This window comes from Perca fluviatilis, chromosome 16 (genome assembly GCF_010015445.1).
Source record: "Perca fluviatilis chromosome 16, GENO_Pfluv_1.0, whole genome shotgun sequence".
Lineage (NCBI taxonomy): Eukaryota > Metazoa > Chordata > Actinopteri > Perciformes > Percidae > Perca > Perca fluviatilis.
Genome location: NC_053127.1, coordinates 36,461,716 through 36,489,469, shown reverse-complemented (window position 1 = coordinate 36,489,469; position 27,754 = coordinate 36,461,716). Strand labels below are relative to the sequence as shown.

The following is a 27,754-nucleotide window of genomic DNA, read 5'->3' as shown; positions in this document are numbered from 1 at the left end:
GGGGCTGTGTGATTAGCTACTCCTCGTGGAAGAAGAAACAATATCAAACTGGAGGATGATATTAAGGCCCTTGAAACCAAGCACTCCTGCTCCCAATCACGATTACTTCTTGATCAGTTGATCGCTAAGAGGGCTGAGTATGATGCTCTTACGACTCGAGAGGTAGAAAATGCAATGGCCAGGTTAAGGCAGCGCTATTACGAACAGGGCGACAAATCGGGGAAACTGCTGGCATGGCAGATTAAAAGAGAAGAGGCTGCTAGATGCATTCCTGCTACTGCGTCGTCTGATGGCAGCGGTGAGGTCCGCGACCCTAAACTCATTAACCAGGCTTTCACTGACTTTTACAAGAAGCTATACTTGTCTTGAAATAGCTATGATGTGGATGTCTTTTTGGACAACCTGGATATTCCAAGGATATCAGAAGAGGTTCAGATTAGACTTGAAGCTAATATCTCTAAACATGAGGTGATGGAGGCTCTGGCTAGGCTGCCAGAGGGTAAAGCCCCTGGACCCGATGGGTTCTCAATTGACTTTTTGAAAAAATTTGCTAATAAATTATTGGATCCTCTTATAGATATGTTTAACCACGCAATCAAGACCAACAAATTACCCAAAACTCTAGAACAGGCTCTAATTATAGTTCTGTTAAAACCAGGGAAAGACCCCAATTTTTGCAGCTCGTACAGACCGATTTCCCTTTTGTCAAGTGAATATAAGGTGCTCACTAAAATCATCCATGGTCCATTTGGACCAGACCGGATTTATTCAACACCGTTCACTGATTGATAACGTTAGGAGATTCCTCAACATAGCGCACTGTGCAAAATCCATCGATGATCCAGTATTGGCCATCTCATTTTTGATCGCCTTGAGTGGCACTACCTCTTTGCTGTTCTGCATAAAATGAGTTTGGGCCCAAACATGATACACATGATTAAACTATTGTACCTCCACCCCACAGCCATGGTCCAAACTAACTCGGACATTTCCCTCCCTTTCCCCCTCTCCCGTGGCACACGTCAGGGATGCCCGCTCTCACCATTGCTTTTTGCGTTAGCAATTGAGCCCTTAGATATTGCATTAAGATCCCACCCGTCCATCTCAGGCTTTGGGGTGGGGGATGTGGACCACACCATCTCGTTATATGCGGATGACGTAATCCAGTTTTTAACACAGCTGAACTCCTCCCTGCCAGCTCTTACCGACTTGCTCTCCACATACAGCAGCATATCAGGATACAAAGTTAATCTGCAAAAAAGCGTGGCTTTGCCTCTTAATCCTCCAGCGGAGCAATTTCTGCGAGTAAACTTTCCCTTTTAAATGGGACGCCCAGTGTATAACATACTTGGGTCTGACGATCCCCACTCAATTAGATCGAACCTTCTCGCTTAATTACAACCCTTTACTTTTGAAGGTGGAGGGGGATCTGGACAGATGGAGGCATGTACCTATATCTATGATAGGGCGTGTTAACTGCATAAAGATGAACCTGCTACCTAGGTTCCTTTACCTGTTCCAAACTCTTCCTATACCGATCCCTAGTAAGTTCTTTAAAAAAAAAAAAAAAAAAAAAAAAAAAACCCGAAAACTTTATACAACACTCCCCGGCAAGGTGGTCTAAAGCTCCCGAACTTTGAATTATTCTACTGGGCGGCCCAGCTAAGAGCCATTTGGATTTGGCAGACGGAATTGGATAACCCCCCTGCTTGGAAGCAGATTGAGCAGTTCCATGCAGCTGAGGTACCATTGGCTGATATTCCCTTTATACACTCATATTATACTCTGAGATCTGGCACAAGTAATCCTTTTATAAACCACACCTCCAAACTGTTTTCCATTATTCAATCCCGCCACAAATGCTTAATGACCCTACACAGGAACACTCCATTCCATAACAATCCTGCTCTTCCACCGGCCCTTAGAGACGGGCTTACAAGGATATGGTTTATGAATGGAGTCAAATCATTTGGCGACCTCTATGAAAATAACATACTTAAATCTTTCAAACAGCTAAAAAGGGCCTTTAACCTCCCCGGGACACACTTTTTTAAATACCTGCAAATCAGACACTTTATTAGTTCACAGAAGAATGAGCACTTAACGTCTTCTGCCCCTCCCCCAACCGACATCGTCTTAAAAAACATCCAAAACCTAAGGGGCTTTGTGTCCCTAACTTACGGTAGAATGTTGGATCTTTTGGCAAATAATGTGTTAAAATCCCGGGCCACATGGGAACAAGACCTGGATCACACCTTTAGAGATAGTGACTGGGAGGCAATATGTGCAGAAGCCCAAAATTTCTCCTACAACAGCCGCCATAAGCTCTTACAACTGAATCTTATTCATCACATTTATTACACACCAGAAAGGCTTCATAGAATGAACAGTGCTATCTCAGATACCTGCCCTAGGTGCAAGACAGACACAGGCAACCTGATGCACATGTTTTGGAACTGTACAAAACTAACACACTATTGGGGCTCCATTTTGGATACACTTAAAAAGGTCACAGGAGTCGAAATTCCTCATTCGCCAAGACTTGTTTTGCTGGGCGACACAACAGCTCTGCCAGCTGATAGGAGGAAAAATACGCACTTCATCAAACTAGCCTTGATCGCTTGAAACAAGTGCATTGCTATCATGTGGAAAAGTGAACTTCCCCCTCTTGTCTCCTTATGGTTGAAGGAGGTTACCTCTTATATGGCCTCAGAAAAAATTATGTTTAATCTCAAAAAGAAGCCTCATCTATTTGTAAATTGCTGGAAGACACTTTAGGCAGTACCTTAATAATATGCTTCAGCCTGCTGGGCAGCCTCTTCCATTGGTGTTACAATAGACAAGAAAGTAACTAACTTCATCCTGCTACTACTGGTGCCTTCTGACCTTGCCGTGCTGGACTGGAATTCCATGGGTTTATTTTAATTTTTTAATTTTTTTTAATTTTCTTTTTTTTTTCTTCACTTGTATCAACATTATCATTGGTACTAGTTGTTGAGCTATATCTGCAATTGCTACTCTGTCTTTATTTCCTTTCCTGTGCATTTAGGGGTGGGTTTGGGGGGTTGAAAAAGTTAAGATGACATGGTTTTTTGCTACACCCTTGTGTTATCACTTCCTTTATGAAAATGTCAATAAAGAAATTCTACACGGTATCCAACTTTGGGACAAAATTATAATGTATTCTCATCTTTCATTCAGCACAGACATTTTTGTAAATTGCTTAGCCAGTGTATCCCACCATAATGTAATGTAAGGTTATGATATTGCCAGACAATCCCACTTAGTTATATTTATCCCACTTACAAATATGAATATACAGTATATTTCTACTGGTATGCTTCTTAGTGACATTAATGCAAATATATGAAGAAATAACTATTCCACCTGTGTGTGCATGGTTAAAATTCTGAAGTGTAAAATAGTTCAGGCTACAGCACAAATATTTCCATAGATAAGAATAATCAAGTCTAACCTCTGAATTTCTTTTCAAAGTGCACCAGATTGATGCATTTAAATGTTAACATAGACAACATTTTCTTACAGGGGAGCATGCCAATGGACCCCCCTAGGGGTGCTTGAGTCCCAGTGCAGCTCTAGATCTAGTGATGCTCCTGGGGCAGTGTCCCCATTTTAAGTTTTACAAAGATAAAAACATTACCTGTTTTGGAGGTATTTATGCTTCTGAGCTGAAAATGTCTCTGGATTTTGTCTCAGAAATCTGGTCACCTTAACGTAGGGGAGTAGGAAGTAGGAACCCCCCACTGGCCCAACACAAGATGGTCTCTAGTCTTCCATTTGTATTTTATATTGTCCATAGTTGTCATTATTTTTCCTGTGGACAGTGCACTGGCTGGTTTTCAGCGGGATGTTGGGAGCTGTGGTGTCCTTTTGCCGAGACTTGGCTGGGTCCTGGAGTGCTTGTACGATTTCATGTGATTAATTGGTTGAAGTAGTCAGGGTATGATAAAGGATGAAGGGCAAAGCAGAGTCCTGTGGTCTTATAAGAAAGTGCAATCTTAGTTTGGCATCGCAGATCACTGCGCTGAGTTTACTGTTCAAAGCAACTTGATGAAAAATTCACATTAAAGTTGCAGGTGATATTTTTATCAACACGTTGTAAGAAACCGTGCGAAGCAGCAAAATTAGTAGCAAAGCTTGTGCAGGTTTTACAGATAATGGCCTATCAGTGTCCTACAACATTTTCAGTTTCCTAAACAGGATATAGAGATCAAATGAAGGATAAGTCATGTGGTCTTCAAACAACAGATTTTTGAGACTTTTATGCAATAAAAAGTCCATGTTTTTGACAGGCTACTATAAATCAATACAACATGCTGATAAAGACTGAAACATAAACCTGTCGCTGTCACCAGGTGGAACAGGGAGCTAAAGATAATCAAATGTGTCTGGAAGGCAGTTAGATGTGTCCTTTCAGGGCTGGATTGTCCAACACAACTCACATCAAATGAGCTGACACTCATGCAGCAGCTCTGTGTTACTTCTGATCCCTTTGAAGAAACCAGATGGTAATCTGACAAGGTGGTCACCTGTATTTTGTTACTGGATGTGTCAGGGGACTGTGCTATGCAATGGCAGACTGAAGCCTGACAGGGAACAGGAAGTGTGCTCAAACATTAAGCATCTCTGCTGCGAAATGTCTGGTCAAGTTTTCCAGAGGAAAAGGAAGGGAGGTTGTATATTGACAGCAAATGTACGTGGGCGTTGTTGGCAAGAAAAAGGAGTAAGTCAGCTAAAGTCAGCTGTCTACATATATCACAAACCACCATGTTTAATTTGGTTATTAGGGCCCGAGCGCCGACAGCGGCGAAGGCCCTATTGAAACTGAAGGAATTAATCTTTCTTTCTTTCTTTTTCCCGTCAAATGAATTGGCTTTTTGAGGGGCTTAACATATTCAAAAACACACCAAATTTGGCGGTCGCATCAAGTCTGGTGAAAGTTTACGTATTTTAAGGGTGTCGGGAATAGGCGCACAAAAATGGCTCGCTAGCGCCCCCTAGAAAGTTAAGAAAATTTAGCCCCTGCAGTGGGTTTAACGTAGACTCACAAAACTTGGTACACATATGTAAGATGTCCAGATGTACAACAAACTTCATTAGAGCCATACCCTAACCCCAACAGGAAGTCCGCCATTTTGAATTAAATGTTCGAAATTAGTGTGATTTTGGCCATTTCCACATGTCGTACTTTAACGAACTCCTCCTAGAGATTTCATCCGATCAACTTCAAACTCGGTCTGTGCCATCTTAAGATGTTAAAGATGAAAAGTTGTTAAAAGAAAAACTTTTCGTCATAGGGCGTGGCCGTGGCAGGGCGGCCATTTTGTGCGTTTCGCCGCCGAAACAGGAAGTGGGTGTAACTCGAGTGTACGTTGTCCGATTACCTCGAAACTTTTCAGGATTCATAAGAGTCCAACCCTGAGGACAAATAAAGGCCGATATTTACTTAAAGTCATAGCGCCCCCTAGTGGCAACAGGAAGTAGGCCTAAAAGTCAAGGTGCTATACTTTAACGAACTCCTCCTAGAGATTTCATACGATGGACATCAAACTTGGTCTGTACCATCCCAACACCTTAACAATGAAAAGTTATTAAAAGAAAAACTTTTCGTCAGACGGTGTGGGCGTGGCGTGGCGGACATTTTGAGTGTTTAGCAATGAACAAAGAAGTTGTTGTAACTTGAGTGTACGTTGTCGTATCTGCCCGAAATTTCTCACGATTGACAAGGGTCCAGGCCTGAGGACACCTACAGGCCAAAATTGACTTTTGGTCATAGCGCCCGCCGCTGGCAACAGGAAATGCGCCTTATATGACAAACATCATCCGATTTACATGAAACTTAGAATGTGTGGTCTACATGTGATACTGAGCCGGCCCCTATAATATGACCACGCCCACTTACTCAGGCCACGCCCCCTTTTATAACATTTGAACCGTTTAAGGTAGAGTATTGTGTGAGGTGTCATTGAACTCAGCAAAGACTGCTTTATTCATTGGTGATGGTTTGGCCCGCCCCCTATGCTTAAGCCACGCCCCCTTTCATAACGTTTCAACCGTTTAAGGTATAACCTTGTGTGAGGTATCATTGAACTCAGCAGAGACTTCCTTCTTCATCGGTGATGGTTTGGCCCGCCCCCTATGTTCAAGCCACGCCCCTTTTATTACTAATGGCCCGATTGATGTAAACACTTGTGTGAGGTATCATTGAACTCAGCAGAGACTTCCTTCTTCATTGGTGATGGTTTGGCCCGTCCCCTATGTTTAAGCCACGCCCCCTTTCATACATGTTGACCCATTTAAGGTAGACTCTTGTGTGAGGTATCATTCATCTCAGCAGAGGCTTCATTTTTAATTGGTGATGGTTGGACCCGCCCCCTATGCTTTAGCCACGCCCCCTTTCACAGCTAATGAACCGTATGACGTAGAGTCTTGTGTGAGCTATCGTTGAACTCGGCGGGGAGTTCCCTTTTCATTGGTGACGATTTGCGGTGTCTGAGTGCCGCGCAAATGCACGGTCCCAAGGAGCGGCGTCCGCCGGTAACCCCGACGCGCGCAGAGGCGCGAGGGCCCGTCCATCGCTGCTCGCAGCTTTAATTTAATATTCTTTTTCTAAGATTAAACGTTCCCTTTTTCTTAGTAAATAAGGAACATTCAAAGTAAAACCTATGAACAACCATTACACTATCCATGTCTAAAGACAGCCTTTATCTTTAATATATGTGCTATCTTTAGCTAGATGCAACACTTGATCATTATTTAGTGTTGGCATAGTAATTAAAAAAGCAGGATGTGCCTAATGTTTGCAATGTTATGCAGGTGAAAAAAGGCAGTGGTGCTGGAGGCCAGGGCAATATCCACATTTCTCAGGTGAAAGCCAGTGTTGCAAATCCCGGTGAAATGCGGTCTAAATGTGAACGTTTAATCGTCTTCAAAAAATCGCTGAAAAAACTTTCTAACCAGTTTTGAACATCTTTTCACCATAGCCATTTTTCTAAAAGGGAAAAAGCTTACTGTGAAATGAAACTGTAAAACTAGTTGTGGGAGACAACCAGGCAACCACCACCACTTTACGAGTACATACATACAGTGCTACCACATTAAGGGCCCTATTTTAATGATCTGAAACGCAAGTTTTAGAATTAGGAATTATTAGAATTGTTGGGGCTTTGTAAATTATAGAGTGTGGTCTAGACCTACTCTATCTGTAAAGTGTCTCGAGATAACTCTTGTTATGTTTTGATACTATAAATAAAACTGAATTGAATTGTATCAAACGACAAACGCAAGTAGCTTTGTGGGCGGATCTCGGGTGCTGTTGCTATGATACCGGCGGGATAAATGACCTAGTAGCTAGGTGTGGTTTGGGCGTAACGTGCAATAAACCAATCAGAGCGTCATCTCACATTCCCTTTAAGAGCAGGCGCGCTTGTTCCATGGCGGATTGCTATTATGACGGCGGATTTGCCTGGCGCACGCCACGCCCCGTCTAGACAGGGTGGCGATGTTGCTACGGCCTCTCGGGCACATCTCCTCAAGAGCATCTCCTGGAGAGGATTGCTGCAGCCATGAAGCGTGGGCATCCAAACACACCAACTGCTCCTGTTGTGCCCCTTCCTCCTCCCCCCACTCCATCTCCGTCCACCCGCTCCACCAGGAGCGCATCGCACATTGCCAATCCTGGAGCAGATCCCGCCAGAGTGTACAATCCCGCCATAGTTCAACATCACGTCTCCTTAAGTCCTCTAATATTTCCTCATTTATGTCATCAACACATCCATGATTCATGGAAATGTTGTGTAAAACACAACAAGCCACAAAGAATGCTGGGACTTTTTGATGACTGTACTGTAAAGTGCCTCCTGACCTATCCAAACACCTGATGCGCATTTTCAGTAATATTTTTCCTTGTAATTATGTATGGTTTGCAATACTCCCATCCGTGTAGATGAGAGAAGTAAAGCGTATGCGCGTTATTGCACACACTACATTATGGCCAAGCATTCGTCCCTAAAATAGCATCTGAATAACACGCTACTGACTTTAGACTAGCGCCACTGACTTTAGACCAGGTTTTTCCTGGTCAGTGGCGGAATTGTTTTCTGAAACTGTAAAATAGCACCAGGGAACGTTTGTGCCGGATCATGCCTCCTCTTTTTGCTGAACCGCCCCCGGGAGCGCAAATACATTTCCTAATTTACCGACGTGCGTCTGTGGAGGGAAAAGTCCGCTGTGCGTCGGGTGCAAAATAGGAATCATACGGTGTACAAAGGCAATTGCGCTGAGTGCAAGATAGGGCCCTAACAGTTGCCAGTTAAAGGACAAAGGACACCATGTGACAGGATACAATATTTTTTGTATTTATTAAGCAAGAATTTAAGTTAAAATTAAAATACAATTACAATGAGATAGAAAATTGTAGAATAATTGTTGCAACAAAATAACTTGTTGGTAGGTAATGTGATACGAGTGACCAATTTCCACTGGATGCGGAACGTCTGCGGAACATCTCCGGAACGTCGACGGAGTCATTAGGTTTCCATTAAAGTCAATCTGTGTATTTCCACAGACTGCGTCCCGACTCCGTCCCAGTTCCATCAGTCCGCAGCCCTCCGCAGCAGATACGCAGAGCTTCTATTTTTGACGGACGACGGAGAGCTCCGCAGCAATTCAGCACACGGCAGATAGTGCGGGACAGGAAGTCGAGCACAGAAACAAAATAAATATCCGGTTAATTTTCAAAATAAAATACACATTGCTCACGGCGGATTATATTTCCCTGCACTACACCTTGAAAACACAGCTCAGAGTCGTTTCCCCTCTACTCCTCTGGATGGAAACAAACTGTTGTTGGTTTTGTGGTTCTATTCTACCTGATCCTCGTGACTACAGCTGTCAGTTATGGCCGCAGCCGTTCTGCAACAAATCCGGACCCGGTGGGTATTGACGGACGGCGGAGCACGCAGCAGACACGCAGCGGAGCCGGTCCGCAGCTGTTACGCATCCAGTGGAAATCCCCAGTTACTGCCACTGTTAGTTTTAAGTTTTACTTTGCTGCTCGCTGTGGCCTAAGACCTGTAGTTAATTCTTTTTTAAGTAGCCCTGCTACTGGTGTAGGGCAGCTCTGTGAGACTTTTGTATTTTCTTTTACTGGGTTATTGTTGAATTATTCTCATTGTGAAAATCACAATTTCCACCTCTGATCGATTGTACTTTCAGATGGGCCAAAGGAGGAACCGTGATTCCAGACGTGCCAGGTGACACCTATGAGGTTCTTGTGGACCACTCTTTCTTCACTGAGCAGGTTTCCTGTGAGGTCACCAATGCACTGGGCAACACCAACATCAGCAGGAACGTGGATGTCTACTGTGAGTTATATGCAGCTTGATCAAACCAGAGGGCTGTACAGACACATAAGGTTCACACAGTACAAGCATAGAAAACTCAAAAATAACACAATGAGGGAATCAAGGAAACAACACAAACAGAAACAGACTAAACACTAAATCCTCTAGAAAATACAGACATGGTTGGGTATCAGTAAGGTACAGATTCAATTATTGGCAAACTATCAAAGATGTTTTATCAATATTAATAAATTAACTCCACCAAAATGACAAACAATCAAAACGGGGCACCACCCTGGAATCAGGGACCAATAATCAAACTGTGAAACAGTCTCATTTAGGTGGTGTTCCCTTTAAAATACAGATCTTAACGTGGTTAAAAGGGTGATAGAATGCAAAACCAATTTTACCTTGACATAGTTGAATAATGACAGTTTAGTGGGTAACTAGGACATACATAGAACCTCTAAATCCCATTGACACCTCTTTTCTCTGCAAATCTCACTAATTGTAAACTGCCTCTGAAAACGGGCAACATTTACATAGGCTACACAACTGACCTGAGATCAGTTAGTCTTCTGAATCTAGGTTGTGCAGATCTCAGAAATTGTATAAATTGTTCATCTGCTATTTTATCATTAAATTCACTTCTGAGACTTTTTTATCCGAGACTATGTAGAGGTCAAATATGGGCCGTTTTATGAAAATGTATGTCAATTTCAAATTTTGTCCAACTGTGTGTCGGTGTTCAGTGGCTGGTGCTGCCTGTGTTGCTGCCTCGCCGCCTGGCCTGCCTTCCGTCACAGACCCCGGCCTGTTGTGAGGTAGATGGAGCTCCGTCACGGCTGGCAGCCCACGGCACTCCATACCCGCGCAAAGTCACCGTTTTTTGGGTTAATGGACTACCAAACGCCGCTGCTCTGACAGAGCTCCAGGGCCTGCAGCTCCCCTCTTCCTGCTAGCTAAATGGCCGGTGTATGTGAGTGAGAGCGCTGCCAGCGAGCATGTTACGCCAGCATTCTCTTACCACAGGTTCCAGTGAATCTTATAATGTGTGTAATTATAATGTGTTGAGTTATTTAAACAAACGATCGGGGACATAAACGCCTCTTGTCCGCGAGTCTCATTGATAGAGCCTGCAGCTGGTTGGAGCTCTATCAATGAGAGCTAGCTAGCCTCCTCTTAGAATTCCTCTGAAATTCACAAAAATTCATAAAATTGAAATTGGACACCAAGACCTTGGGGTAAATGTTATATAAGTGGCGTGACGAAATTCAAACTGTAAATATACTCTAACAGGGTATATACAGAAATCCTAGAGACAAATTCAATACCTTTTAATACCATTTTTAATACCTTGTCAATATTTTTTAAAACCAACACGCCATTAAGTTGCAGGTTTATACGGCAACACGTTTTCTAACAATTAAACAGAGTTTGAGATTTATAAAAAAAGAAATACACCCTCTAGGCCAATAGAACAATGCAGGTAGGGAAAGTAAACACAATAGATTAGACTCACTGACTTTGCATACATCTTGCAACCCTAACCCATCTTGCATTCATTTCACCTTTAGAATAAAATTAATAGATTAAATAAAATGATAAATTAAAGCAGTTCAAAGAAACAAGCATTCACTGATGCCATTATAACCACTTCAAACTAAGTGAACCTTCTTCTGTATGTACAGACACGCAAATGAGTACACATAGAAAATATTCCATGAGGCAAGTGAAATACAAAAAAACAGACATACACAGACATGCATGTCATTCTAACCATTTGAAACTAAGTGAACCTGTGATCTCATGCTAATTGCTTCAATTGAATTGCTTTTTATTCCCCACTAGGGGTGCATACTGCTCAAACCAACATGAAAAACGTAGCTAGTAATGTCCACTCAGCGTTTTGTTTTGTTGTTAAACTGTGTGTAAAATGAGCAGTGACGTTAATCACCGGTTTCAAGTAACGGCAAAGTCTATTTGCTGGATGGTTAAGCTAACGTTTCTGACCGTAGTAGTAGAGGTCATAGTGACTGAAAGTGTAGCTAATGTGAGATGCTAAAAAGAATCTACACGCTGTTTTCAGGTAACGTTACTTTTTGACGTTCAACAACCCCGCTACTGAACATTCTAGAGAAAACACTGTCATCCATCACAGCATCTACATCGAGAGCTAGGAGGACATAGTAGAGCTTTTCAGAACTTGTTCAAATAAATTATTTATGTAAAAGCAATGACACTTCCACACTGTTAAGAGAACGCACAAAACCACCTTGCACACTGAGACCGCTATGTCCTTAATCAATCTGAATAACCTATCCACTTCTACTGTCCCTATACAATATTTTCTTACCAGCGGAGATGCCAACTACCTGCCCTGAGGAATGTTTGCACTATACTCTTCATCTGTGTGATGCACCACTCAGGATCTTGGTTCATCTTTGTGGGATACAAACAACTTGAAAACAAAGCAGAGCTTCTGCTGCTGCTGTCTAACAGTGGTCTTTGGAATCGGCTTTGGCCGCGACTCTGGAAGACTTGGAGTTAAGCATTTCTTTGTGAAAAGAACAAAGAACGGCACAGAAATCATTCTTAAAAAAGGAAGATGTGTTCGGAGTTTTGCCGACCCGATACGCAAAAGTTTAATCTATCAACTAGCTCCGCTATCTTCTTCGTTGCTCTGCCTGGTTGTAGCGTGCAGAGGGAATTTGAAAGACAACCGTTTATCCCGCCCCTCGGATTGAGCCCTGTCAATGGTGTGAACCCAGACCCTACACCTTGATGTGGGTCTGGATTGTCAGGCTAAAATAGGCTATCACCCGATGCGGGATAGGATATAATATCATACAAACTTTACAAGATTAACTTAAATAGACATAATAAAACAAATGGACAACTCATAGTTTGCAAAAAAGTCATTCCAAAATTAATACCTCGTAAAATGGCGATTAATACCATTTAATACCTTTTAATGGCCTTAATTTTTACTAATTTGATATACTACCTTTTAATACTTTTTAAAACCCCGCGGACACCCTGTCTAATTACGCCGAAAATGAAGCTAACTAGCCGCAATCTGTACACATAGGATTGAAGGGACAGTCACAGCTAACAAAACCCCTAATGTTCACAAAAATTCATAAAATTGAAATCGGACACCATTGTTAACTTTATAAGACCTTGGGGTAGATGTTATATAAGTGGCGTGACGAAATTCAAACTGTAAATATTGATACTCTAGTTATGCCGGCAGCTGGCAGCCAGCGAAGCCCCGAGTATTCCAGTAGTCCAGTACCCAGGGAAATGGTGACTTTCACTGGGTATGGAGGTTGCCGCTTTCTCATCAGACTGTGTGGAGCTGCTAGCTAAAGTCTGACACGTCTTACCAAATTTGCAATTAGCCATACATTTTCGTAAAACGGCCCATATTTGAGCTTTATATAGTTGATTTCTCGCTTAAAAAAGTCACAGAAGTGAATTTAATAACGAAATAGCCTGACAAATGATATATAACTTTGTAGTGTCTGAAATATGAGACTTGCTGTCGAGTCTCCAATGTGTTTCTATGTGGTTCGCTCAAACCAATCAGCGCGCAGCTCATCTAAATATTCATGAGCATACCATATTAGCATAAAGCCATATTCACAGGGTAGTTAAGGGCCCATAAAAAAGCATTCGGGCAATTTTCAGCCCAACCAATGTTACATACCCCATTAGGAGACCTTAAGGAGCAGTGTAAAATACCCTAAATAATCATTCTATCACCCCTTTAATCTATCTTGTATTCTTTAAAGGAACAGAAATGAAGGATGAATTTGAACACTACCTGTGTTCAACCAGCAATTATTACAATAAGTACACAAATAATCACAGACAACTGCTATTTAAAATATAGTAGAATTTATTAACTTGAAAATTATCAATGGCCAATCAATAATCCTTCGATCAATCAAAACCAATATAACATTTTTTAAACTACAACAAAAAGCATTCAAGAGATGTCTGTGTGGGTGCTGTGTATGTGTGTGTGTGTGTGTGTGTGTGTGTGTGTGTGTGTGTGTGTGTGTGTGTGTGTGTGTGTGTGTGTGTGTGTAAGAAAAAAGGGGTGGGGTGACGAGATGTAGTCTAGCCCAAAGACCAGGCCAGCTGACAGTCTTGCCTGGGCCGGGACGAGATAAGCTTAGATGGGCCCCCGCGGCCCAGATCTCTCCTTTTCCCTTGCTTTTCCTCTGCTCTTCCTCTCCTGTTCTTTTCTTTTTCCTCTCCTCTTCTTCTCCCTCTCCTCTGATCTTCCTCTAATCTGATCTTCCTCTCCTCTCCTCACATCTCTCACTGAAATTAAGTGTGTGATCAGTCTCTGATCCATCCTGCTCATACTCTCCAACAGGGCAGCGGGCTCTCCTCCTCTCTCTCTCTCTCCTCTCTCCCTATTCTCTCTCTCTCTGTCTCTCTCTCTCTCGTTTTCTCTCTCTGCTCTCTCTCGGCTCTCTGTCTCTCTCTCTCTCTCTCTCTCTCTCACTTCTCTCTCACCGGTAGCCTGACTCTGTCCCTCCGTTGCGAGGCAGTGGCCCCTCCCCGCATCACTCTCTCTGTCCCCTGACAGCAGCTGGATCTCTCTCCTCTCTGTCTCATCCTTTCTGACGGAGCTACCAAACTCAACTCTTTCTGTCAGAGAGAAGTGTGTTGGGCTTTTATACAAGCTAATGGACGTTAACATGAGAGCTGGCCTGTTAGCTTACGTTACATGGCTCGTAAACGTTGGCTGCACTGTTTCTTACCTTGCTCTACGTTGACAGTTCCAGCTTCACCGTCACCACCTTTTTTTTTTATATATATATTTATTTAGAAAATCTCTAAGGCCTCTATTTTCTTCTTCTCTTTTCCTTCCTTTTCTGAGCACCGGACTTGTGCTGACCGGAAATTTTGAGCGTACTGAACTTCAACAACACCAAACCATTTTTGTGTTGGGGGTGGGGGGGTTCTTGACCACTATTTCAAGGACAATTAGGAAGAAAACAAATAAAAAGCTTTTATGTAACTCAAATATTACATATTTTTTTCCACAAATAGGCCTATTAAAAATTTTTTTTTTCAATTATTCCATAATTTAATGAGGGCCCAGTTCTGGGCCCCCCCTACTCTGGGCCCGGGACAACAGACCTGTTTGTCCCCCCCTATCGGCGGGCGTGCCAAAGACTACAGAAATGGCTACTCCTGTGAGCTGCACAAAACTATTTAGCCTCACAAGGGCGGTAGTGGTGCTGGGTGTAGCGCCAGGTAGCTAGGGCTAGCCAGTTAGCTTTCAGGCTAATGTCTTACAGACCAAAGGAACACACTAGCTACTTCGCTATGTGCTAGCTGTGTAGCTATTCGACACACATGTCTGTGTGTGTGTGTGTGTGTGTGTGTGTGTGTGTGTGTGTGTGTGTGTGTGTGTGTGAGAGTGTGTGTGTAGAGAGTGAGAGAGAGAGAGAGAGAGAGAGAGAGAGAGAGAGAGAGAGAAATGGAGGGAAAACACACTTGGAATAAAGAAAAGGCACCTTGAGTCTTGATTTTCGAGGTTCTGACAATGATCACCCTCTCATTCAGTACAGTAGCTAACTTCTTCCCAGCGGGAGAAAAGAAATGTGGCATTTACAGTTTTAAACCAGAATACCAGAACCAGAAAACCAGAATTAGTGAAACACAACAGATATATCAACAGTATCATGATCAAATGATACATTCACAGCAAAATAATGGGGACACAGCAGTCAACATCAGATTAAAGGGGTGATAGAATGATTATATAGGGTATTTCACACTGTTCCTTATTGTCTCCTAATGGGGTATGTAACATTGGTTGGGCTGAAAATGGCCTGGTTGATATTTTATTGGCCCTTATGCATCCCTGTGTTTTGGCCCTATTTGTAACAAGAGCACGTAGAGACGCGCGCTGATTGGTTGAGCGAATCCCCAATACACACACATTAGAAATGCGACAGAATCTCATATTCCAGACACTGCAAGGTTTCCTTACCAAATTCACTTCTGAGACTTTTTTATGCGAGAAATCAACTATATAAAGCTCAAATATTGGCCGTTTTACGAAAATGGATGGCTAATTGCAAATTTGGTAAAACTGTGTGTCGGAGTTCAGCTGCCTGTGTTGCTGGCTCGCCGCCTGGCCTGCCTTCCTCCACAGATCCCGGCCTGCTGTGAGCTCGATTGAGCTCCGGCATGGCTGCTGCAGCCCACAGCACCTCATACCCGCGCAAAGTCACCGTTTGGACTAATGGACAAGCTACCAAACACCGCTGCCCTGACAGAGCTCCAGGGCCTGCATCTCTTCTCTTCCTGCTAGCTAAATGGCCCGTGTGTGAGAGCGCGGTCAGCGAGCTTGTTACACCAGCAATCTCTTACCACATGTTACACACATGTCACGTCACTTAGCTATACAACATATACCTAAATGTCTTATAAAGCTAACAACGGTGTCCGATTTCAAGTTAATGAATATTTGTGAGCTGTAAGGGTTTCGTTAGCTGCGACTGTCCCATCAATCCTATGTGTACAGATTGCGGCTAGTTAGCTTCATTTTTGGTCGTAATTCGAGTATATTTACAGTTTGAATTTCGTCACGCCACATATACAACATCTAACTAAATGTTTTATTAAGCTAACAACGCTGTCCGATTTCAAGTTAATGAATTTTTGTGAATTCCAGAGGAATTCTAAGAGGAGGCTAGCTAGCTCTCATTGATAGAGCTCCATCCAGCCGCAGGATCTATCAATGAGACTCACAGACAAGCAGCGTTTATTTCCCCAATCGTTTGTTTAAATAACTCACATTATAATTACACACATTAAAATGGAATATGGAGTGCCGTGGGCTGCCAGTCATGACGGAGCTCAATCGAGCTCACAGCAGGCCGGGGTCTGTGAAGGAAGGCAGGCCGGGCGGCGAGGCAGCTACACAGGCAGCACCGGCCTCTGAACTCCGACACACAGTCGGACAAAATTTGCAATTAGACATCAATTTTCGTAAAACGGCCCATATTTGACCTCTACATAGTTGGTGTCTCGCATAAAAAAGTCTCAGAAGTGAATTTAATGGTAAAATAGCATATGAACAATGTATACATTTTCTGAGATCTGCACGACCTAGATTCAGAAGACTAACTGATCTCAGGTCAGTTGTGTAGCCTATGCAAATGTTGGGGCGTGAACGTTCTCTTAATAAACCCACGGCTGTGACAAAGGTTCCGGATATTGAGATGCTTACGCAAGCAACTAGCTTTGTTGAGATTCGCCCGTTTTCAGCGGCAGTTTCAAAATATGAGATTTTCATAGTAAAGGGGTGTCAGTGGGACTTTGAGCTTCTATGTATGTCCTATTTACCCACCAAACTGTCGTTATTCAACTATGACAGGGTAAAATCGGTTTTGCATTCTATCACCCCTTTAATAATCAACCGTGCACCAGTAGCACATTATTAATCAAAATCACATTAATGTCATAACAAAATTTTCAGCATTAGCGGTTATTACATTAATAAACACCCCTGGATTCTCTGCCCAGAACTTTAAGCCTTACTTGTGTTATCGTCCATCAGTCCATAGGTTTCCATGGAAAAATAGAACAAAGTTAATCACTCGTCAATGATTAACTAGAAATTCTTCCTCAGGGCAGTGGAGGGAAAAACAGTTCAGGTTGACTGTTTACGAAAACGGTGTCTCTGTTGTCAGATTCTCTTCTGGAGAACGGTGTCCTCTCCTGCAGTTTTGAACACATGAGGTGTGTGTTTCAAGATCCAATAAATCCGCTTTTTGTCCGGAAAATGGACCAATTGAGCACAAGCTTGTCGTGCTAACCTGTCTTCAACCGGAGTGGAGGTGGAAAGCAAATATTTAGTGGTGATGGAGGCTTTTGTCCCTTCGGTCAGCTGGTCGGACCCTTGTTGTGTCCAGTGACTGTTGACAGTTTAGACTTCCAGCAGTTTGAAACCCCCTTTCCTCGTGGAGTTCTCATATTTGTTCGGGTCACATGACGTCACTGTAGCTTTGCGCCGCCATCTTTACAACCGACGGTCTCAGTAATGCCTGCAATATGTTGTGCAGTTGGCTGCAACAACAGCCGAAAGGGGAACCCCGAACTGGTATTTTATTCTATACCAAAAGAAAAGGATAGAAGAAAGACGTGGTTAGCTGTCATTCGAAGAGATCATTGGACACCCACGTCTCATACCTTACTATGCAATGAACACTTTGTGTCAGGTAAGCCTTCGCCTCAACTTATATATCTATGTAGCTAGCTAGTAGCAGCTAGGGCTAACAACAAGAGCTATAACATTACGAAACTTGATTGACTATATCAATCAGTCAAGTTAATGACTTTCACACTTTTCAGCTCCTCTGTGATGCATTTGTGTTGTATTATCTGCTAGCAGATGATAGCTGGTACATGGTGCCTTATGCTAAAGTTAGCACATTGGAATTGCATTCTTGCTCTGGTGTCAATGTCATATTTCCTATGATAGCCTACATAAAGGACAATTCTGATGCCAAATGAACCTAGGGGTTAATAACATATGTGCACCGAGTCAACCGTTCTCTGGGACATGTTTTCATGCTAATCCAATGTGTCTCTATCTTGAAACAATCTACCGCAAACCACAGATTAGCTGCTAACGCTAGCTTTTGGGGCATTTGGAAAGTCACTATTTTATACCACTAACAAGGCTCAAAATAGCACCACATTTTAATGGTAGCATAAGGAGGGTCCCTACATGCAAACCGAAGCATTGAGAACTTTGTAAGTGTACAGACAGTTTATTAAAAAGATAGCTAGATTATAAAGACTGCGTCCGATTGCGTCCGCATGTAAACATGTACGCTACAGTCTTTATAATCTCTTTTTAATAAACTGTCGGTACACTTACAAAGTTCTTAATGCTTCGGTTTGCATTTGGGGCACTTATTATGATACCGTTGAAGTGTGGTGCTATTTTGAGCCTTTTTAGTGGTATAAAATAGTGATTTACCAAATGCCCTGAAAGCTGGCGTCGGCAGCTAATCTCCGGTTTGCATGAAAACATATCCCAGAGAACGGTTGACTCGGTACACATATGTTATTAACGCCTAGGTTCATTTGGCGTCAGAATTGTCCTTTGAACCTATATTTTACATAAACACAAATCCTGTAAGTAGGATATGCAAGTCCCTTTGTTTAGCCCATGTAGTAACTTCATGAAAAGATTTATCAACCACCATTTGCTTAGTGCTATCCTAGCAGTTAAAATTAACTAATTATTGGGCTAAACCCAGTAGTTTTAAACCTCCCAGTTTCCTTACCTGTCCCTTATTAAAATCTACATAGGTTCTAAGAGAGAGAGAGACTCAGGTTGGACAATATCTCACACATGTAATCTTTTATTTGACTATGCTCTGACTTTCTAGGAGCAAAACAGGACAATCCTTTGAGCCCCGATTTTGTGCCCAGTCTTTTTGCACACACCTCAGCGAGTGAGAGGGATAAGCAACATTATGCCTGCAAAATGTTTCAGCAGACTCAGCTGATGAAGCGCAAGATACGCGAGACCTGCAGCAGTCTTGCTGACCCTTCAACCACCAATGTGGCTGACGTGGAGGAGCATGAGGTCACTACTTCCACTGACCACAACTACACAAAAGACACAGGCCCTGGCAACGTAGAACCATGCGTGAATCCATCCTGCCAGGCTACGATGTCAGCATTGGGAAGTGAGTGTGCACGGCTCCGAGACGAGGTCCGTGAGGACCAGGGCCAGGGCAGAGGAGCGGTCCTTGAATGAGGAGGAATTCAGGGATAATGACACCATGGTGCTGTAACTCACAGGTCTTCCTTCCTTCGCCAAATTAATTGTTTTGTTTAATTTTCTATCAGAATTTCTTAAAGTTGGACAGTCAATCACCTCATTCCAATGTTTGATCTTAACATTAATGAGACTGAGGCTTAATGTGCCGCTTTACTTTTTTGCTTACTTTTTTGGAATACCTAAGTCAACTGTCGTCAGAGTGTTCAATAGCACATTAGATTTAATGTATTTCAGATTATCAGATCTAATCTTATGGCCACCAAAAGAACAAATTCAAAATAGTCTCCCAATGTGTTTCAGAAATAACTTTAAGGACTGCACCTCCATCATTGATTGTTTCAAAATATTTATAGAAAAGCCAAGTAACCTGAGATGCCGTGCACAGAGATACTCACAGTACAAGCACCACAACACTGCAAAATACCTGATCTCAATAACACCACAAGATGTTATATCTTATGTGTCAAAAGGATGGGGTGGTCGCACAAGTGACGAGCACATAACGGAAAATTGTGGCTTTCTTGATAAATTGTCACCAGGAGATGTCATTCTAGCTGATAGAGGCTTCAATGTGAAAAAGTCTGCATTGTGCTCAATTGAAAATACCAGCATTTACAAAAGGCAAGCAACAGATGCATCCACTGGAGCTAGAGGCAACAAGGGGACTCGCAGCCATCAGGATCCATGTGGAGCGAGTCATTGGCCTGGTGAGGAATAAGTACACTATTCTTCAGACCACCATCCCTCTGTCCCTCTGCCAAGCTGGCGCGCAAGGACAGCCCTCCATTGACAAAATGGTAACAGTTTGCTGTGCTCTTTGTAACATTTGCCCATCTGTCGTCCATACAGAGTAGAGAGGTGATACAATTGCTTTCCTTGTAAATTTTAATGTATATAGTATCTCTTTAGTATTTGCGTGGACTCTGAACTACAATGAACTACCATATATGCAATTATTAATCATTTGTTTATTGTCCATTTGTGGATTTATGGATCAAATGTATTTGATACATGACTACAAAAACATGCACACAATACAACATACAATATATACAATGACAAAAAAGAAGAAAAAAAGAATGTAATTCATTCATTTATAAAAGCTGCAACTCTGTTCTTTTAAATCAAGGCTGGCTGCCTTTCTTTAACCCTCCTGTTGTCCTCGGGTCAAATTTGACGCATTTAAAAAAAAATGTCTAACGGAAAAGAGGGTTTCTTTCAACCAAATGTTCAGGAAACTAACATAGGTTGTTCCACACAACGCTCTGCACAAGTTAAATAAATGATCAGCCCACTACTTTCTTTAAATTAAATCCACAAAAACGTCAAAAGGTGCAAAAGAAATGACAAGCAACAAAAGTTTTGAAAAATGACCGAAATGCTGAAAAAAAAGTTAAAATTTTGATCCAGAAAAACAAAGTTGCACGGTAGACAGGAAGATAAAGAGGGTTAAACAATTATTAATTTCTTATACTGAAATTGCATTGTTGAAACTGGGCCCTAAAATCTTGTATTTTATCTGCTTTTATATTTTTTATTGTTTTTAACTGCTCTTTAATGTTTAATTTCTTATACTGCACTGTAACTTCTCGTATTTTATCTGTTTTAATTTTTTAACCGCTCTTTAATGTTGCTGATATGTGCTATACAAATAAAGCTACCTTGCTTTGTCATTTCTTGTTTGTTTGCTTTTTGCATTCTACACACTTCCAACTCTTTGGGACCCTGCTCAGCTTCAGACATGACTTGTGGAAGTGCTTTTGTTTTCGTTGCTCGGATGTCCAAGAGAGGATGTCTGTGTCATCAACAGGGTTTCCACAGTAACATCCCTCAGGTGCCTTCTCAAGGTTAGCACTTGAGAGGTGTGGCACAGTAAACCATTTACCCAACAGCTCAGGCAATACCCCTGTTCTAATGAATTCTTCCACCCTAGTGTAGGCCTCATCAAAAAAGTATTGATCAAATTGGACTCGTTGCATAAAAACTTCTTGTGGTGTCCACATAACAAAATCTCCATACATTACCTCAGCTACATGCATTTGGGCCTGCAGTTGGTACATGTAACTATGATCTTACTTGAGGGTCATACCTTCCGCAGTCACAGCAAGGCAGAAATGTGGGTCGCTGACACATTCCTGGAGAGCACGGCCATTAGCATTAAAAGGACATTTTATTTCAAGTGTGACCTATGTGAGATGTCTCCTATATCACTCGGAGCCAGTCGTGTTGGTAACAGCCAGTTTATTGCGCCTCTGCCTGCATTTACAATGGAAGACAACAGTGTGTGAATGCTCATCTCAAAGGACAACAGCTAGCATGCTCTGTCTTGTTGGAAATCCTCCGTTGCTGTGTGGAATTTCCATCTCTACAACCTAATTTTCTCCGTACAAAACTTTGACACTTACTTTAGCAAAGCAATATACATGAATAATACATGTAATTGAAATAATTAAACAAAATTGAAGGTGTTCTCTTGCAAATTAACAAAATAAACAAAATTATAATGTGGCTTCTTCATACTGGACTGTTACCTTTTTTTTATATTCTTTTCAGTATTTTAACAGTTAACAATAATTATGTGCTGGACCTTTCCCACAGTATAAAACAACAGTAAATAGCTCAGTACAAAACATTTCACCACTACCTACAACAACATACAACATACTGCAACGTACCTGCATTTACAATGGAAGACAACAGCAGGGCTCTCAAGTGTCACGCATTGAGCGTGACAGTCACTCATTTCGGTCTTTTGTCACGCACTCCCGCCACACATTGTATTTCTCACGCGGAAAAACTATTTAAAATAAATTGAATATGCCGCAGCACCCAAAATTTCTCTAGCCGCGCCGCTCTAACTATGGAACCGGCAGGAATCAAGCGCGTCTCCCCTGGAGTTCTTAGTCGAGCCTGCCACTTATCAGCCAATCAAAAAAAAGAAAGGGGCTACACAATAGCCAATCAGAAAATAGCACTATTGTATCTGGGTAAGATTTAAAGCAACAGCCAATGAAAAAAAAAGCATAAAGCAGCGTACAGACACTTCCCTAAACATTCGCTCATTCAGAGACCAGAGACCCAAACAGCACAGCAGATTATTTTCTGAAATATATTGACTATTATGACTTTATTTTTCTCAAAATATCACGACTCCTCCAAAACTCAGATAAAACAGATATATGTTGAATGTGCACAACGTTTTGAACATGAGCAGAAATCTTGCTCAAACAATTCTGTTTATCAATTCATTAAAATTCATTAATGTATCATTGACGTGAATAATTGTCATATGCACATTTAAGGAGGTTAAATCCTCAACAAAAGATGCAAAAGAAAAGGGAAGAGTAAATGATGCTAGGCTACATGTGTGCTGACTCAGATTTAATTAAGAAAGCTGATCTACAGGAGAATAAATAGATGAAAGCAATACAGAATGCCTGAGAGCCTTACTGCCATATATTCCATTATGTTTTTATATTTGGATAATAATCTATGTTTACCATTACATAAAGATTTCCAGCATGAATTGATTCAGAAAAAGGTATAAATAGGTGCATAAAAATTCACCAGAATGCAGGAAATGAAGAGTTTAATGCTCAAATTTTTGGTTGAATTGTCAGTGCCATGTGTCAAATTTTTTCTTTTGTAAATCTGAGCAATTATTAATAATAACAACAAAAACACTAATAATAATAATAATATTAATGAAACACCCCTACTCCTGCGACTCGTCCGGGGTCACTCTTGCCTGTCTTCAAAACTTGAGAGCCCTGCAACAGTGTGTGAATGCTCATCTCATCTCACCTAACAGCTAGCATGCTCTGTCTGCAAAGACAGCACATGTAGATGCTAGTTAGCGTGCAGAAAATATTTTTCGAGTGGTTAAACATGAATAAAATGGCTGGTAACTAAATACAACCACTGCCAAATTAACTTCAAACAATTATTATATATAACCAAACGGGGTCAACTTTTAAGTGCTTTTCGAGTAGTTAACGCTATATTGTCCACAAGCATTCACAGACATGTTACCTTGTTGGAAATCCTCCGTTGCTGTGAGGAATTTCCCATAATGCTGCGCTACAACTACTTGAAGCAGGTACGGCTTTTAACAGTAGGTAGCGTAGTTGTGCCAATTTAGTAGAATTTAACCTGAACCCATTCAACTATGTTACACAAGCACACCACTTCCATGGCAATCATAGGTCACCACACCATCTGGCGATGCTCCTAGCCATGGTAGGTCCGGGTTGATAATGAGCCCTGATGCTGTAATGCTGAAGTTCACATGGAGATCTTGCATGGCCTTCAGGTACGACTCCCTGGCAGTGTCTTCATTTTGCAGACCCCATCTGATGAAAACATGCAAGTCTGTCAGCAATGATATTTCAAACTTTATGTAAAACCAACTAGCCGTCATTGTCCCAAATATACTATGGCACACTTACAAAAGGGCATGGTTAATATGTCTTATTTTCTAAACTGTATACCTGGTTGCTGCTGTTGAAAAGCGAGAAGACTGGGGATAGCAAACTCTCTTTATCAGCGATGAAGAATTCTTTGTCCTGGCTGCCTCATGAAATGCTGATGCGGTAACTCTCCCTGCTCTCTGGTCAAACCATACCCTGGACTTTCTCTGCTCTCTTGTCTTCTCAACTCTCAACTAACAAACACTCCAAAAATAACCCAATCATCAAAATGGTTGTAATGGCAATTATTCCAAAAAGCATGATGTGGTACAAGTGGAGCTTGACAATTACCACCCTTCAAGGTGGGGAATGACAAGAAAAAGTTTGAGAACAACTGTTAAAGAAGTCTTTTTCATATCTTACCTGCTCAGGAGTGAGATGCAGCTCCTCAAAAATCCTAGCAGCCTCCTCCAGCAGTGCGGGCAAATCAAATTAAAGCCTGGTGCTTGAGTACAGAGTAGGAAGAGGTGGTGGCATGTCCAACTGTACAGTCTTGGGCATGTATCTGATAGAATGGCCTTCAACAACTGACAAAATGGCACTTTTCTTAGGGATGGCCTCCTGCTTTTCACTGTGGTGGAGCTGTTCAAAAAACAGCTTGAGCTCATCAGTGGATGCTTTCAAGTGATGGTGCTTGTCTTGTTTTTTATCTTTCTCCTTATTTTGAAAGATGTTTGATAGTTCATCATATTTCACGAGTTTTTGCCTTGGCTCTTCCCATGCACATGCTTTATCTGTGCATGGGAGCTAGCCGTGAGCCGTGGCTAACAGCTGGCAAGCTACCAGCTGTATCTACATACCTACATTTCCTATGATTAAATATAAATCCTTAGTGGCCAGGTGCCGCACTTTCACGTCTTTCACCCATCCAGCCACAGCATATCGATATGCATCGGTAGGCTACTGTTGAAAGCCTTCAAGCGATCCCCACTGTATGGGGAGGGGTTACGCACAAGATATATATATATATCATGGAATCGTAAACGGTCGTAAATATGGCAGCGTTCTATTTGGTAGTGACGTAGGTGGCGTCTATGAATAGGTGAGACATTCCAGAATGCTACAGCTACATGCAGGCCTTTCTTTGTTTAAGAAAGGCACATGTTTCTCAGAGGTCAGAGAGCCTTCAGGCTGTGGCTTTTTACATGTAGCCTTATTGTTTAAGATCATATTCATCATCATGTTTAACTCTTATTTTCTGATGGTCCCAACAGACATAGGGCCCTATTTTAACGATCTGAAACGCAAGTATCAGAACGCAAAACGCAAGTAGCTTTGTGGGCAGATCTCGCTGTTGCTATTTTACCGGCGGGATAAATGAGTCTTGCGCCCGACGCAAATCTAAAATGGGTTGGTCTGAAGTAGCTAGGTGTGTTTTGGGCGTAACGTGCAATAAACCAATCAGAGCGTCATCTCACATTCCCTTTAAGAGCAGGGCGCTTGTTCCATGGCAGATTGCTATTATGACGGCGGATTTGAAAAATGGGAACTGCTGCATCCATTTAGATAAGAGAAGTGTATGCGCGTTGTGCACACGCTACATTATGGCCAAGCATGCGCCCCTAAAATAGCATCTGAATAACGCGCTACTGACTTTAGACTAGCGCCACTGACTTTAGACCAGGATTTTCCTGCCTGACTGTTAGCCTGCTCCAGACCAGGCTAACAATCAGGCTAACAGCTAGCCTGCTGGAGACCAGGCTAACAGCCAGGCTAACAGTCAGGCTAACAGTCAGGCTAACAGCTAGCCTGCTGGAGACCAGGCTAACAGCCAGGCTAACAGTCAGGCTAACAGCTAGCCTGCTCCTGACCAGGCTAACAGTCAGGCTAACAGCTAGCCTGCTGGAGACCAGGCTAACAGCCAGGCTAACAGTCAGGCTAACAGCTAGCCTGCTCCTGACCAGGCTAACAGTCAGGCTAACAGCTAGCCTGGTCCAGACCAGGCTAACAGCCAGGCTAACAGTCAGGCTAACAGTCAGGCTAACAGCTAGCCTGCTCCAAACCAGGCTAAAAGCTGGGGCTAACAGTCAGGCTAACAGCTATCCTGCTCCAGACCAGGCTAACAGCCAGGCTAACAGCTAGCCTGCTCCAGACCAGGCTAACAGCCAGGCTAACAGTCAGGCTAACAGCTAGCCTGCTCCAGACCAGGCTAACAGCCAGCCTAACATTCAGGCTTGGTAAACCCTGGTGCCCTTTCTGTTCACTCAGCAGTCATTCTGCTGGATTTTATTAGCTTGCATTAAAATACCACAGGTACATAGCCTATTGCTGTTCAGTTAAGTACTGTTATTATTTTAACATTGTGACCATTATTTTTTTATTATTATTATTTATGTAACAGTCATTGTTGCTTTTATATAGCGTTTAACTACAATAAGAGCAGCAGTGTTCATAGAGGTTTGATGAATACATTAGTTGTTGAGATGATTAGAAATGGCTGATGAAGCTGCAAAGGTCTTTTCAATGAATTCAGTGATGGAAGGGCTATATAAAGTCCTGTATATACACACAAAGACACACACACACACACGTTTCCATAAAACGCACAGGCACACACACACACACACCACACACACACACACACACACACACACATAAATATAAAGGCTATATTGGGTTATGTTAGGATCATGGTTTTAGTTAAATGTTAATAAAGTAAACACACCCTCAAGTCATGTTTGACTTTTCCAATATTTGACCTAGACCACCATCTTTTTCTGACCTTAAGTGCGAGTGTCTAGACAAAATAAATGATATATGCACTCAACGCTATGCTTCTATGAAATGTCATTTACTGAGCTAGAACTTATAAACAGAACCAAACAAAATGTTGCTACAAGCGGATAATATATTGCAAAAGCTGATTTAGTGTCATGTGTGTGTCTTCCAGTTGGGCCAAGGATGGCAGCAGAGCCTCAGTCTCTGCAGGTGGACCTGGGATCTGATGCTGTTTTCAACTGTGCTTGGACAGGAAACCCCTCTCTAACCATTGTTTGGATGAAACGGGGTTCAGGAGTGGTATGTAGTTCATTGTGACCATTTCTATAGGGTTGCAAGAGGGTGGATTATAAATTGGATAGTAAATCTTTCACATGTCACCAAATATCAAGATTCAGTTAAAAATCAACTACTCTATACACATAGTGCTTATTCTGCATACAATGTCCATTTCTATATAATAACATTAATAATGGGAGTCATAAAGTGGACATATTACATCTACAATGTTATAATGTCAGATTTTCATGTTAAACCTGGCCAAAATGAGGAGAGAACATATTTTTTAAATGAATAATTAAAAAGCCTTTATCTGTGATTATTGACTGTAGAAAGTGCTGCTATATACTATTCCCCCCCTCTCTCTCCCCTTTCATGTCGTCATCTGTCCTGTGAAAATAAAGGCCTAAAAATGCTCAAAAAATTTATCTTTAAAAAAAAGGTAGCGTTTAGTTCAGAAGCCTTTATCTGTGATAAATGGTAAAAAGTGCTGCTTCATTCTATTACAATCTAAAGTTAGCCTAGTGCTAAATATTAAGTAGCTGCATGCTAACGCCAGATGGCTGTAATCTTGGCAGCCAATGCTGGTCATTTCTCTCCAATTTCTTGGTCAAATGAATTGTGTGTCAAATGTCCGGTTGTGTAGTATTTGGTTTAGAATCCTTCATTGGAGATTTTTTTTTATAGTCCTGCTATAAAGCTACTCCGTAGCTCCAGCTGCTACTACTGAAACAACAGCGAGGCTGCGGCGGAGCTCAGATTCCAGGAAACACTCTAGCCAATCAGAGCAGACTGGGCTCCTACAGAGCGTCTCATACTGAGGGTAAATACAGGAGCAGCAGTCATGAGCAGTATGAGAAAAATAAAGTGTTTTTTTTAACATTAAAGCATGTAAACATATTCTAATACGAACACAAAATAGAAGTATTATCCTGAAAATGCTATATGATAGTTGCCCCTTAAGAAGTAAAGATTAGCTCAGCTAAAATAGTAAAATGTACTCTGAGGAAACATCACTGCATTACATTTATGTGTGTGTGTGTGTGTGTGTGTGTGGGTGCGCATGTGCTTTCCATACAGACGCT

General features: G+C 42.0%; 1 protein-coding gene across 2 annotated transcripts in view; it reads left to right on the top strand.

Moving 5' to 3' along the window:
* Positions 1-27,754, top strand: part of LOC120575647 (kin of IRRE-like protein 3) — a 363,304-nt gene that overhangs the window by 290,757 nt on the left and 44,793 nt on the right. For both annotated transcript variants that reach the window (XM_039826472.1, XM_039826471.1), the window contains exons 7-8: positions 9,238-9,386; positions 26,563-26,690. In XM_039826472.1, the coding sequence (XP_039682406.1) occupies positions 9,238-9,386; positions 26,563-26,690 (277 nt within the window). The remainder of the gene's footprint in view (positions 1-9,237; positions 9,387-26,562; positions 26,691-27,754) is intronic.